This window comes from Poecilia latipinna, unplaced genomic scaffold (assembly GCF_001443285.1).
Source record: "Poecilia latipinna isolate Pla-1442-1.1 unplaced genomic scaffold, P_latipinna-1.0 Scaffold712, whole genome shotgun sequence".
In the NCBI taxonomy this organism is placed as follows: Eukaryota; Metazoa; Chordata; class Actinopteri; order Cyprinodontiformes; family Poeciliidae; genus Poecilia; species Poecilia latipinna.
The window spans coordinates 146,491-161,141 of record NW_015113328.1 but is presented as its reverse complement, the minus strand read 5'-3'; the positions used below and the strand labels follow the sequence as shown (position 1 = coordinate 161,141).

General features: G+C 39.4%; 2 protein-coding genes across 4 annotated transcripts in view; both read right to left on the bottom strand.

Moving 5' to 3' along the window:
* Window positions 1-1,347: 1,347 nt before the first annotated feature.
* On the bottom strand, window positions 1,348-12,760 carry LOC106955172 (uncharacterized). Of its 2 annotated transcripts, XM_015045184.1 has the most exons (3): window positions 7,468-12,760; window positions 3,337-5,303; window positions 1,348-3,256 (listed from the first exon to the last, which is right to left on the bottom strand). In XM_015045184.1, the coding sequence occupies exons 2-3, from the start codon at window positions 5,269-5,271 to the stop codon at window positions 2,522-2,524; spliced, it is 2,670 nt and encodes an 889-aa protein (XP_014900670.1). In that variant the 5' UTR covers window positions 5,272-5,303; window positions 7,468-12,760; the 3' UTR covers window positions 1,348-2,521. The 2 variants fall into 2 exon arrangements, with proteins under 2 accessions (XP_014900670.1, XP_014900669.1); XM_015045183.1 differs by lacking the exon at window positions 7,468-12,760 and having other exon boundaries at window positions 3,337-7,338.
* Window positions 12,761-13,079: 319 nt separating this feature from the next.
* Window positions 13,080-14,651, bottom strand: part of fhip1b (FHF complex subunit HOOK interacting protein 1B) — a 30,751-nt gene continuing 29,179 nt past the window's right edge. For both annotated transcript variants that reach the window (XM_015045182.1, XM_015045181.1), the window contains 2 exons: window positions 14,358-14,520; window positions 13,080-13,908 (listed from right to left, as the gene is read on the bottom strand). In XM_015045182.1, the coding sequence (XP_014900668.1) occupies window positions 13,604-13,908; window positions 14,358-14,520 (468 nt within the window). In that variant the 3' untranslated portion in view covers window positions 13,080-13,603. The remainder of the gene's footprint in view (window positions 13,909-14,357; window positions 14,521-14,651) is intronic.

Genomic DNA, 14,651 nt, shown 5'->3' with positions numbered 1-14,651 from the left:
GTGTTTGGGAAGACAAGGATCAGTTTTACTTTTTTAAACAAACTGCTTTGTTTTGTTGAGGAAGCGGGAGCTGCAGCTTTGCCCTGCTACATGGAGAAACTGTCATAGTGTATCAGAATATTTGTATATTTATATTTATAGACGTCAATGACTTTGTTTCTCCATCTGTTGTTGAATTTCTTTAGATCGGGACACAACGTGCTGCTTTTTTTTTATCATTTAGCCCACTTCGTGTTGTCAGATAGGCTCTCTTTGTAAAAAAAAACAAAAAAACAAAAACAGATTCAGCTACAAATAATATCGCTCCTGTTCAAAATATTTCTGCAGCATAGACTGTTAAGAGCAGCTTGGCAGTGACAAGCATTCACAGGCTGTGACAAGAGACTACTTAACAACCGATGAACAGCTGGCGGGGAGTGAGGAGTTGTTTGATGTGTGGAGAGGTGGCTGTGTGCTACAAGGATCTCAGATGTGGAGAAAATTTACTTAAAATGCAAATAAAGTCCTTATGTTACGCATCACTTGGCAACAGATGCAAGCGAGTGGGAGTTCGATCAGTTCTTGAGAAAGTTTTATTCATTTATCTTTGTGTAAAAATCCACTTGTGGCCGACTTGGGTTTGATTCCTGTTTAGAGTCAACGAACTGTTCAGTAACGACCACAAAAATGTTCAGATGAAAAAAAAACAGCTTTTAAACATGGATGTTCTGAAGAAATATTCATATTTAAAACTGAATTATATTTTAACCTTTTTGACATCGCTGTAACTTCATTTGCATGTTTTTATGTTTACAGTTGTTGCTGGTCTTGATGATAATATGCGATCAATTTGGAATAAACTACACTCTTTAGTGACTATTTAGTAAACTGATCAGAAAAGAAGCACAGCAAGGAGAATGTTTTCGTTGTAATTTTTATTAGTTGTGGGACGAACAGCATTGAAGCTGTGGCTGATTCCACGAAGCATAGAGAGTGACTGGTTGGCCTTGAAACAAGTGAATATTTTATTATAATCTGCAGGCTAAACTGAAGCGAGGAGAGCAAAGGAGAAGATGCCAGCTTTTTATTTAAGTGCAGTGATGCTGTGATCAACGATTATCTTAAGGTTCAGATGAAAGAGAAGCAGAATGCAGAGTTTAATATGTAGAGCAACCAATGTCCTGTCACAGTAGTAAATGATCCATTTTTAGATTTAGTGCTTACAGGAAGCAAAAAATGTAACAGTGTCAATCTAAAAAGTCAACAAACCTTGAAAATGAGAAATGTTCTGCACACAAACAGGCAGCATCAAAACACATTTGCTGTGGAAACAGAAACACACCAAACATGATCATTATTGGTAGAAAGACAGAAAAGGAAATACACAAATAAAACCAAAAACATATCAGTGCATTAAAATAAAAAGGTCATATCTGTAACGTCACAATATGTTTGAGTCCAGTTGACAGACTTTCAAACTGCACACACGTCTACGTTGGGTTGTAGTGTTGTAAAATGGTTTGTGATTTTTAACACGCTGACTTAAATCATGATAATAATGACTGACTCCAAAGAGACATTTTGCTTTTTTATTTGTTTTTGCTGCCATCAAATACTCAACAGCAGTTAAACATTTCCTTTGAGCTTAGAAATCAACCAAAATGCACACAATACACTAAATGTAATATATAAACCCAGCACAAAGAGTAAGGCAATATGTTAATTGGTTGATTTTTTTTATTTTTTATTTTTTTGCATTGTAGCGATACAAAAACTGCTATACTGTTGTAAAGCCCAACTTAAATGTTCTCATATTTGTAAGGATGAGCAGCGCACAAAGACTTTATAAAATTTACTCTGACCTGTACCTTCAGTCTTTGTTTAGCACTTAAGATTGTATTTAAAAATAGTGTCTCAGCTGTAACGCGGGATAATTATTACACACAATGTTAGTGAAAATATTAGACTGAAATGAAAGCAAATGTGACAAGATGTCAAATCCTAAATACAAAAATGACTAGTTTTTCTACAAACACCTTTTCACTCAAACATTTGAAAACCAAAATAAAAAGTGGAACAAAGTCTTGATATTGTCAATATCTGACCAATTTAAGTGTTGATTCATTAAGTTTGATTTCCTACTTCACCAGATTTCAGTTCTTTAAAGTTATTATAACATAATAAAATACTACAAACAATGTAACCCCTCTGTAATGTAAAAGCTACACAGCAAACAACAAAATAAAAACAAACTACCACTAACGGTAGATTACCTTAACACTTGCTAGGCACTGTTTTGAATCTTTACAGGTTTATATTGCTTCTTTTTTAAAGGATACCCTTGGAAACTCAAAATTATATTGTATCATCGTCAAACTGATACGATGCATCATCCTTACAGTGCTAACTCACTATTAGCATGTCAGCGGTAAGATGAACTAGACTGTTTTTATCATTTTAATACACGTTCTAGACACCAGTGTTTAACTCACCAGTTTGTTAAATCCTTTCCTTAAATGTCAATAAGGTCAATCTAGCCATGTCACCCTTTATAACTGTAAATCTTAATGCAATGGTGCATGCTGTCGGACACGGCTAGTTGCCCATCTGGTAATAAGGTCAGGCCACGTGGGCTGCTCAATCCCTGGCGTACGATGGGCCAGCCAACGCCTTGAGCAGGGTACAACACAATTCTGTGCTGCTCTCCCCAGTCTGCGACTAAGATATTGCCGTCTTTATCGATGCATATACCCCAGGGACATGTGAGGACTGGTCCCATGCCAGCACATACACCAAGAACTCTCACTGTGTTCCAGCTTGGCTCCAGAACTTTGATGCAAGGCACTCGTCCCGTTTCATTGCCCCTTTCGGACACTGCTACCATGCCCGAGCTCAGGCAGGTTGCCACCAAGTAAGGCCTGTGGAATCCGGTCACCACTGTGCGTTCGAGCCTGGAACCCGTTTTAGGGTCAAGCTTCAGGGCGATGAGGGTGCCTTTTCTGATATCAGCTACCAAGAATTCATCTAGTCTGGTTACAGCCACCCCTCGGGGAGCTTCTAGCTCATCCTTTGCAGAGCCCAAAGTAGATCCTCCAAAGGTCTGAAGCAGGCGACCGTGTCGGCTGAACACAAGCAAAGCTCTTTCCGCAGCACAGCTTAAGGCGATTAAACCCTTGGCATTGACAGCAATGTCAAAGTAGTTACGGCATCTTCTGGAGGAGCCACTGATGTTTGGGGAACTTACTTGCTGAAAAACATTCCCCTGAGGGTCAGTCACCTGTTTGAAAATGTACATTCAGTTAAATCTTATAAAGCAGACAGTATATTGATGCTTAAGAGGATAGAAAGAAGACAAACCTGGACACGTGCATTTCCGCAGTCAACTATAAAGAGCTGCCCCTGTGGTGTGGCATGGATACCACTTGGCAGGGTAAGATCAGCCCGGCCTGAACCTTGCCTCCCAAACTGCCCCATGAGATGAACACCACTTGCGGTGAACTCCATAAGCAACGGATCGACCTCTTCTTCCAACTCTACCAGGGCTGGTTCTCCTCTTTCCTCTCTGCCTCTCTTGTGTTCTTGAGAGGAACCATCTATGACTGACATCGACAAAGACCTGGCCACAGGGACTTGTCTTAACCCAGTTGTGGATTTCTTAGACTGTGGCAAGATGCCATGACCAACATGATTAGGGTATGAGAGGATCTGACCTCTATCAAATCCTCTACTTAGAGGTGGTGAGGCCGAGGTGGAGCTCAACACGGAGCTGAAGTTGCCACTTCTATCTTTGCATAATTCTTGCTTATTTGCGCCGCTACTAATCAACGGCCTTGTCTTGTGTGTTAAATCCACTGCCGACTTGGACAGGTGAAAACTGTGATTCAAAGAGCCTTTGTTCAAACTGAAGTCGTGTGACGGGCTAACGATAAAGGTATAGGTGGAGTCAAGGCTGTCTGCTGGAGATGGCGCACGTCCAGAGTCACCTAACGTCCCCAGAGAGTGTTCATCAGAAGACTGGCTAAGACGAGAGTGTGATCTCACTTTGGAGGTAATGTCTAGGCAGCTTTGACTCACCAAATGATCTCTTGGAGCCATCCTAGGAGATGTTGATGTACTACTAGCATAATGCGAAGGTCTGTTATTCGAATCAAGTCTTCCTTTTCCTTTGTCTACCCCATTGCTGTCTAGACTCAAGCAACGATTCATCTTGGCAGATTCCTGTCTTCGCTCAGGGGAAGGAGATGCTTTTCTACTAGTGGCCACAGAAAGCATCTTTCTCTGATTAGAGGGTGAGTAATATTTTCCAGCATTGCTCATCGTGCATACCATGTCCTTTGCTTTGATATCCTTATTTTTAGCAGAAGGCACAGCCAAATATACATTCTCCCCTTGTTGCTCAAAGCAACTTTTATCCATCTCATCAACTTGGGATGCTTCCCAATCAAACTGTTCACATTTTGGCAGCCAGTGGTTTATCTTTGCAGAAGAAAGCTTCTGCTCTTCCTCTGACTCTACGTCACCATGGTTTAAGAGGTTGATCCTTTTGACCGTCCTGCCTGTCGGTGATGTCCAACCCTGTCCTTGCGTGCTTTTTGTCCTTTTAGAACTTTGTTGGTTTAGGTCTTCGCAATGCATCTCCTGTGAATGCAAGGCACACAGCTTTCCATTTGGCCCACAGCCTCCAACTTTCAGACACAGACATTGCTCTTCCACTCGAATGTCTCCGAAAGTTACCGCATTAGGCTGGGAGCTTGGTTTGAAGTTTACTTTTGTAAGAGAAACGGAGATTTCCCAGGGCTGCAGGAACTCTGAAATCTCCTCTAGTAAGAGGTTTTTGTTTGGTCCCTTCTCAGATAGAACAGAGTGATCCACTGTCTGGAGTTGTTGTTGAAACTGAACCAACTTCTCAAACCTTTGCTCCATCAGAGACTGACTCACCCTGGCGGCCGCCATGTTCTCCCTCTCAACCTGTTCCAAACGCTGCTGAGCGTCCCGATGGTCCTGCTCCACCCTCTCCAGCAGACGCTTCTCTTCTCTACGTGCTCCGAGGATCGCCCGTTCTACGCCCCGCTTAACCGTCTCAATCTCAGTTGCATGACGGAGCTGTATTTGACGTAACTCCTCCCTGGCCTGGGCGAGGTCGCTCTGAGCCTGGATCGCCCAGCAGGGAAGCGAATGATGTGGAGAAGAAGACGAAGGACCATCTGACTCAGAATCTGGACTGTTGGGGTCTGGACCGTTGGCTTGGACGGAAGAGGTTGAACTGCTATCGAGAGGGGTTCCCACAAACATCTTGAAAGGATGGTAGACTTTGTTCTCGATATCTGGAAAAAGAAAGTGAAGAATTATTATAAATACAGAAGATATTACAGAAAAATGGTTATGAAACAAGAAAGGGACACTTTTTACCCAAGTACTTCATTGTACTTGGGCCCGATTCATTGGGCGAATCATCAATCTCACACTATTCATTTACATATATAACAATTTGATGACAATGATGCCAGTATTTTAGTCCAGTAGTCCCCAAATGCACAAAATGCAAAATAGCATAACTTAATCAGACATAACATTGAAACATATGGACACACTCCTCAGTCTGCAGCAACACAATCTCACACACAACAAACTGTGACGCACACGGTGGTTTCCGACATTGTACTGTCAGAACCAATATAGCTTTAAGCTCATCTGTTGTATTCAAGCCTCCCTTTCCAAGTGCATCAATAAGCCAGCTACAGACCAATCCGTGGTAAAAACACTCAAGAAAACTTTTTTTTGTTTGCAAGTATTTCTTTTTTTGCGTGCGTGTTCTTTGTTTAAAAATCTAGCGTTGACTCTCTGTCGTGTCGTTTTAAACATTTGATGTTTCAATAATTTTAAAACCTGACAAAAGCCTGCTACGGGGACAGACTGTTAATCTTTTATTTTTGCAGTGACTGTGGAAAAGATCAAGCGACGGGCAAGAAAAGGTTTGAATCCAACACTGAGAATTCGACTTGCGTTTAAAGCCATGATAGAAAAGGAATCCGGAGAGGGCAAGAGTAGGAGGAACTGAGTGTCAACAGCACTTCTCGGCTCCCCGGTGCTGAGAGTAGATTTTACTTTGATATTTTATTCATGAAGTGAATAAAGTGATGCAGAGAAACAGTAGTCAAAGTTAGTCCTTCTCTATAATAAATGTGAAGGAGCATTTTTTTTTTTACCTAGGACCAGATAGGAAAGGTATCAAATGGTTTAATGTTTAAGCTGCTGTCGTACTTTATCCTCTTTTGCCATGAATATTGGCGTGTAAAAAAACGTTGGTCTAAATGTGAAGATATGATAGATATGATGTGCATTTTGTGGAACATCATGTCCTGTCATTAAATAATTCACCCTCATTTTTACAGTCCACACCCTTTAAAATGTGAATTTATAGTGTTTAGGATGGGAAACGACACTTTTCCTGTTGGATCACTGCGGTGACATTCGCATCATCCAACAGATATCTACAGCAGCCTGCTTTAGCTGGAGATGCTACAGTATAAAATGCCTAGAAGCCGAGACTATGTATTACTTAAAGCTTTGAAATACAATTCAGATAAGCAACGACGTGATAATGTACGAGGAATGACTACAAGTAGGCTGTTTCAGCGTGAACTGTAACAATAGACCCAAATTTAACACAACTTTCCAGAAGTATATTAACGGTAAAGAATACTAAAAACAATTATGTAAAATTCCAAAAGGTGTCTTCAACACAGAAATAAGAATAAATAATATTTTGCAGAGCATCTAGCTTTTTTATTTTCATAGTTTGCTTCTGATTGGCCTTGTAGAAGTGAAAAGTTTTCTTTAAGGGGTTGAGCAAAGCATCGTTTTTGTTTTTAATGTTGGTGTGAGAAAGACGAGGTGAATTCACAAAATGTAACTTATTATTCAGCTGAAATGGCCTCCTATGTCCCTGGGATTTCACATTAACAACTGAACATTTTTGAAAGATGCTCATTTAAATTGAGCTTTTAATAGTTAAGTTTAGGTTTTCTTGACAGATGTATCCCACTCCATGCCTTGTACCACTGTGCATTAAATATCTGCAATGAGAGGATGGATTTTGTTAGCTTCCTGCATCACTGGCACAGGCAACTTGTAGATTATTTATGTTGACAGGAGCAACCGAGGCACTGGGTCAGTACTGGTCCTTTGTCCTCAGGTTCCTGATCATATTGCAAAACTACATTATGCATCAGAGGGATCCAGTTTCACATCATATGACCCACATTTGAAAGAGCAGAAGAAATACTGCTAAAAAAAATTAAAATAAAAAAGTCAAATGTAATGAGATTATTTGTGTTCAAAAATAAATTTTCTGCAACTTAATGTAATAGTTTTACCTTAAATAAAGACATTAAAAGCTGAACAATAAAAAAGTAGCTTTCTTTTACGTTCATATAAATAAGAGGGAAAAGAACAACACAAAACCCCGAATCCATCACTTTGCCTTACCTGTCGTCACGGTGCTGCGGTGATCCTCCGCTCTTCTTCACCACATCGCTCACCCACTTCACTTTTACCACCAACCTCCCCCCCCCTGCCCCTCTGTGCAGTTTTTACTTCTTGTTGGCTGTTGCTAGGATACTGCCAAACTGACTCCAGTTTCCTCTGTGTGCAAACTCTGAAACATGTGCATTCACTCTTGACATTTGTCTTGCCATCAGAGCTGTGTACTTTGCAATTTACTCCGTCTAAAGTGTTTTAGCTGCGCATTTAGAGTGATTAATGCCAACCTAATGCAAGCAGCCGTCTGGGTGTCGCTGGCGTGAAATAGTGGATCAGTTTCCCTCTTTCCTTCCCCCTCCCCTAGATATAGGCGTAAAGATTAACATTAGCAAATGACATTAGCACCAACGTTGAGGTGTTTATGAAGTAGTCTTGGTAAACGTTTTATGAGTCTGGGATCGTTCCTTCTGCATGGACTGAATATGCAGGTGTGACTCTGGTCATAATGATTTCCATTGTATGGTGGTGCAAGTGTTTATAGTCAAGCTAGCAGCTAAAACCAGCAAAATAGTTCTGTGCAGAAGTTTTAACTTCTCCTCATTCCTTTCAGAAAGACAAACATTTTAAAGTGGCTTTCTGAGCGTCTTGGGTTTTATTATCCCAGCCTGACCAAGACGAAACATGATACGGCTTGTGACCGAGAAAAGGAAACAAAAAGATGGAAAAGTGGAGGACAAAAAGAGGCATCAGCCTGTGACCAGGTTCTAAATATCTTATGTTTAGGAAATGGAAACAAAAATGTGTATCAATTTTGAATCGATTTCAGGTAAAAAATAAAAATAAAAAAGGAACAAACTATTGTTTGGCATTTGCAGCAGGTATCCATTAATAGCATTTAAAGATCCAATTAAAATAGATCATTTTTCACAGTATTATATGAAAACAACAGTTAGCTCTTCTTTTGGTCGTTTTATTCTGAAACTCTATCCACTTTGAGAACTTTCCTACATGCTTCGACTGCTGATGATTTAAAGCGATTTTTGATAACATGTACAAACTCTACTGTGAGGAAATGCAGCTACATTACTCCAGTGAATAAAACTCCAGAGAGGGAAACTGGTTCCTACTTATTTTAGGCTTAATCTGCCAGCATATGATAATTTTTCATAAGAATCAAGTGAAATAAACAAAAAAAAAACCATCTGTACTAGAACAAATGGAAACATTGTTCCATTGCTACAAAATCCTGGGAAAAAGTACAAAGAAATTTACTGTAATTTCTGTGAGATTTGGGCAGCGTTGTGTTTATTTACCACCTTAATTAATCAAACATTTAACTTAACTACCAAGACATTAAATCTGACACAGTAGTTCAGCACATGGACATGAAACGGAAACAGATTGAGATAAAATGAGGCGTGGATTAGTGGTTGGGAAAGTGACCCAGAGTCACAATTTTTGTGCTTTTTGAGTTTTATTGGTCAGAATGACTCAAACTACAACCACTTTAAAAGATTGCAAGAAATTCATAGTAAGAAACAACATTTCTGGATATGAATTTCTCCCGAAATGCCTTTAACAACCTCTGTCTAAAGGAGGTTGCTGTAAATCGGACACAGAACTTGTACAATGGGTCAAATGTGGTTCTGTTTTTGAAAGCAGGTCAGTTCCTCAAGAGGTCCATTTTTATTTTTTTGTTAAAATCCAATTCTGTGCATAAACGTGGCAAAGGCTCTCAGCTTAACATTACGTATTTAAAGTCCTAAATAGCTCCCACATATTCATGAGTTCCTGTAAAAGCAGAAGCTGGACGGTCTGAACCCGTTTCCAGAACCTCCAGGTCCGGTCTGCTGTGATTGGTCAGATCTGACCGACTCTCATTCTGCTGCAAGTCGTGGCAAAAATAATAATAAACCCGTGATGATTAATGTAAGATATACATGTTTGCATTAAAGAATAATTTATTTCAAAAGGCAACAAAAAAAATGACACCAAGACAAATGTGATATTGCTAAGCAATGAATTTATAAATTAATAAAAACTTCCCTTTGTAGTGTTCTTCTGACAGCTTTCCCACTGTTTTTTTTTTCCTCCTAGCAATTTCAAAATATAAAAAAATATTTACGACAACATTCATCGTTACATCATTTGGAAACCGTTTCCATTCTGCCGGTTATTCCACACATCTCACTTGGACCGACCGATCTGATTGATCTCTTTTTTTTTTTTAAACAGTATTTACAAGTTAAAATTGTTCCACATCTTCATTCAGCTCCAGAGCAGGGATACCAGAGTGTGTGTTGCATAGATTGCACAGGAGATGAAAAGTTGGAGAAAGAAAATAAAAAAGATACAGAAAAAGCTTAAACATCCAATTATGGGGAAAAAACAAAACACTGTATCATAGCAACACACCATAAAACAAATGTGCTTCAGTTACATTTTTCATCCATGAGAAAAGAGCAGTCTAAAGGAAAGTGGAGCTAGAAAACAAACCTTTGTGTTTGCAGAGATGCAAAACGTTCTGAATTTTGACAAAAGTCCAAAAGTAAATGAAATTTCGATGAATGTCAGATCAACTGTAGTGTATAAAATATGCATAATGTGCTGACTGCCAGCTGTAGGTTCACCAATCATCACTATTTTTGTCAGTTAAAAGAGAAAAAGGACAATAAAATGAACATAAAGTTTTTTGTTTTCCTAATATTTGATGTCTAAATTTGACGAGAAAAAAAGTCAACATAAATTAAAGAATCTGCAGACAATGATTGAAAAGTTCAGCCTGATTGGTGACAGATCCGCCCCCAGCTGCCAGTGACAATCTCCTTTATTGGTCTTTTCTATTTTTACACACTTTCACAATCACCATTGTGGTCGCTGGGAGTGCTTCGAATGAGAGGCAACGATTGTGAAGCTGAATAATAAACTTCAAGGACAAAGAAGCTTTGATTGAATTCGGCATATCTTGTTTCTTCACATTTGTTGTTGTTTTGCTTTATTTTGTGGTTTATTATTCGACACACGCTGTGCTGAATACAAGGTGTGTTTACAGATCGGGAAGACATTAAAGTCCCTGGAAGGACAAATTCGCTCATCGTCTCCTTCTATATTCATAATGTGCTTAAATGAAAAAGTTATGAAAAAAGAGTGGGAAACGACTCAGGGAGTGTATACAAAGTTCATGAAGGTAACTCGAATTATAACAAAAGAAAAAAACAAAAAAAAAAATCACACATGCATTGTTTATGTCAAACCTCAAAACCAAAGTTGGCACTTTCTAAAAAAAAGAAACGAGGTTAAAGTCTGGATGGAAGATTACTGAGGGTTTCAGGCGACTGTCTTTGGAGTCCATGAACGCATCAAAGAGAAACAACGTCAGTGACTGGAATCGCTCGAGAAACTACGGCGAATCCACCGAGACTCTTTACAATCGTGTCTAAAATCGGATCCAGATGCTAAAAAACAACAAAAACACAATCTTGAGTTTAAAAGGAGGAACCTGACGAGGCCACCGAGGAGTGAGGCGATGGATGGCAGTGGGTCAACTTTACATGTAAAGAGAAACATTCAGCGGAGAACCTGCTCGTCTCCACGCACTCCTGCAGGTAAAGGGGGGTGACGTCTGTGACAAAAGCTCATCAAAGCTGCACAAAACCCCATTAAACTTACATCAAACCTGGCCTAAACCGCATGCAGAAACGCTTTTCAATAAAAAACTATGGGCTGGTATGAAATGGATCTAGAAAGTCAGTAGAAAAGTGGCGTACTGAAGTACCAAATTTACAAACGTGATAAAAGATATGGCTTTAACAAGCTGAAAAAGCCTATTTTTTAATTTCCTTTCTTAAAGGTAGAAGAGATGAAAATGTCAAAAAAACCAAAAAACTTTAGATTTCAGAGGAAAAGACTTTACAGGACGTCAGGCAGTTTCTCTCTGCTGCTCGGAGTTTGGAGGAAGAGAAAAAGCTGGTATGTGCAAAGAAACGCGTTCCACAGTAAAGAGATGAGAAGAAGTGATCGCATCAATCTGCTCTCTAGAGGTTCATTTAAAATAGAGGTGCAACGTGAATTTTCAGCTTGACGGTCCCCACAAAGTCACCAGCCAATTAGAAAAGGGGTTTTTTTAACAGAAAGCTAGACATTTTCAGTACAGAGTAAAGCTGGGAAGTAGAAAGTTGTAAGAAGCTACTAGCTAGCTAATTAGGGCTGCAGGAGAGAGAGCAAGACTTAAAGCAAAAAACTTCAAGGCTAAAACAAGCTGTTATCCATTTGAGCCTTCAGTCGCAATCAATGGACATCAAATGTAGAGTTTTAGAAATCTCAGAGCTTCGAAGAATCTACATACATATGCAAATAAACACTGCAGACTGCAGCTTTAGCACTGCTAGCATGCTAACAGTGATAATCGCTAATAAAATGACAAAAGACATTTTAAAGCGTGTTTACAGCATCTGCTCTGTCACACAGTGTGACGTCACCTCTCCACCTTATGCAACCAATTATATTAGAAGGATAGAGAAAATATTTCAAATCACTTTTGTCTTTTTTTTTCTAGTCAAATTTGATGACAAACTCCACAAAATCCAGAGATCAGCCTCAAAATTCAGATCGCTGCATCTCTATTATAAAACACTTCCTAATGAAAGTGCAGAAAATAAACCGTCAAGTAAATGAAGGGAAAACTTGGCAAAAGCTTCTAACACTGAACTGCAACTTAATTTAACCTTCAATGCTATAAGAAAAAAAACAACAAAAAAAACGCTGAACACAACTGGCTTCCTCACACAGGCGTTTAGATCTGGTACCTACCAACAAACTGAAGAAACAGTGGCCATGACACCAATTAAATCAACGTTAGTGTTTTGAAAAAACAAAACAAAAAAAAAAACATATATATATATAGCAGCAAGTTAATTAATAAGATAAAAACGTTCAGTCTGGCCTTTTATCAAGACACAAAGCGACAAAGTAAAAACTGAATAGATGGCTTCTTGAAACCTTAATTTGTAGCTCACTTATTAAAAACAGAATGGAGAAGAGTGAATGCCTCAAGGGATTTTTAAACTAATTGCAAGTCAATTTAAAACTCTTAAAATGACAAAAACATAAAAAAAAAAAAAAAAAAAGCGACTTCACGCAACGCCGTCTTTTCCGTCCCCGGCTGCTTTATGGCGACGGACTGATGAGTCAGAAAAGGCCTGAAGAACAACTGGCGTCACCTTTGGAAAGGAGTCATTCATCAAAGTAAACTCACACAATGGCACATGCCTGCACCCACATGCTGCTGATATGTCAAGTAAATGGTTTAAATTTAAAAAAAAAAAAAAAAAAAATCATTCATAAAAATGGCATTCAATTACCCAACACTTTCCAGGACGTTCTGTAATTCCTTTACAGAAAAAAAAAGAAAAAAAAGAAAAGAAAATAACGAAACGCTCCCCTTCTTTTACTCTCTCCAGTTTTTAGCCGTCGTTTCAAATCGATGAACTGATAACGTCACCAAGTCTGACCAGATCCTACACAGAAGATTAAACGCTTTGATGAAAGCTAAGACAGGCTTGATGTACAAATATTGACTTTTTTTTAATATATATATATATATATATATATATATATATATATATATATATATATATATATATATATATATATATATACTTTCAATATTTTCCTGTCAAGAAATATTTGGTGTTTAGTTTCCATCTTGCTGTCTGTGCTACCTGAGAGCACGCTTCCTAACGAAAACATAAGGAGTATGAGCTAGCACCAGGATGTGCACCTACTTCCTTTTACGATGCCACGGCGTGGTGGGTTTATTTACAAGCTCCCAAGTCTCAAGTGTCTAGCGAGACTTCCTGTGTACAGAATGTAAATATAACACATGATATGCACAAGCTCCTCTGTTAAAACTGCAATTCCAGTCCTGTAGGTATCTTATGCTAATTTTGGTAGAAAAATGCCACCGTTTTCCTCCTGTTTTTTCCGTCTGCACCATTGCAGATTAATATTTCAGTGACAGAAAGTCTCAGTGCGCGAGTCTGGTGAAGGGAGAAATACATTTTACAGCTTCAAATTAATAAAAAAAAATCCAAATAAAAGGAAATCCAAGAGCCAAGTTTCAAAGGAGTTCGTGTTTACCGGTCTACTCCTCGGCCTTCTGGCTCCGAGGGAAAGGTAAAGTGACGGCGTGCTCTTGAGCCATGGCTGCCAGCTCTTTGAGGAACTCGCAGAAAATGACGGCGCAGTAGACGGCGTTTTTCACCCGCAACGCCTCGGCTTGCTTCTCCAGCCCGGACGACCCGCTGCCGCCCCGGAACAAGGCGCTGTGCAGCGACTGGCCGCCGTCCCGGACGTGAGCGAGCGCCAGCTGAGCGGCGTGCCGAGCCCGGGTCGGGCTGTTAGTGTGTCGGAGGATCAGGTCTCCGAGCGACGGCTTTCGGCTTTTTACTGGAAAGTGGAAATGTCACGAGAAAATGTCATTACAAAGTTTCTAAATGTTTTTCCTTATAAAAGTTTCATTTATTTTCTGCAGATTGAATAGCATTCTGATCACTTGAGAACAAAATATTGACCTTGAGTTGCTTAAATAGCAGATTTTTTTTTTTTTTTTTAGCAAGTTCCACAAATCGCAAAACAACACGGAACTGAAATCATTTAAAGTCATTTCACTTAAATATTCGCATTTGTACTAACATAGTACAGCTCCGTTTTTAAAACCTGCAATTCTTGCATTGCCAGACTTTGGTTCCTTTATTTCGTTTGTAAAAAAATAAAAATAAAATAAAATGTTCCTAAGTAAATGAGAACACAAAGACCTTTAATGTAAAGTGTGATGATGCATTTACCCCTGAAAGAGCTCAGTCCCAACACGTCTCCAGTCCACTTTCTGTACTCACCTAGTGAATCAGAGCGCCGCAGTGGGGGAACGGCAGCAGCCATGTCGGTCCAGTCCACTTTCCCTCGAGCCACCAGGTACTGCTGGGCCTTCCTCAGCATGGCAGGGAAGTCTTCGTGAGAAGCTGCAAATGCCTCAATGCGGTTCTTCACAGAACCTAAAACCTGAGGACAGAAACAGAACAGAGAGCTTGAGCTGAAGTGGATCCTTGAAGACTGTTTTTTTTTTTTTTTTTTTTTTTTTTTTTGGGTTTTTTTTTATATTTTCACGGGGCCCCCAACCCGGGGGGCTGTGT

Coding starts and splice junctions, on each gene's coding strand:
- LOC106955172 (XM_015045184.1), bottom strand. CDS start 5,271: ATGTTTGTGGGAACCCCTCTCGATAGCAGTTCAACCTCTTCCGTCCAA. Junction 3,257..3,336: donor GCGGAAATGCACGTGTCCAG/GTTTGTCTTCTT, acceptor ATTTTCAAACAG/GTGACTGACCCTCAGGGGAA.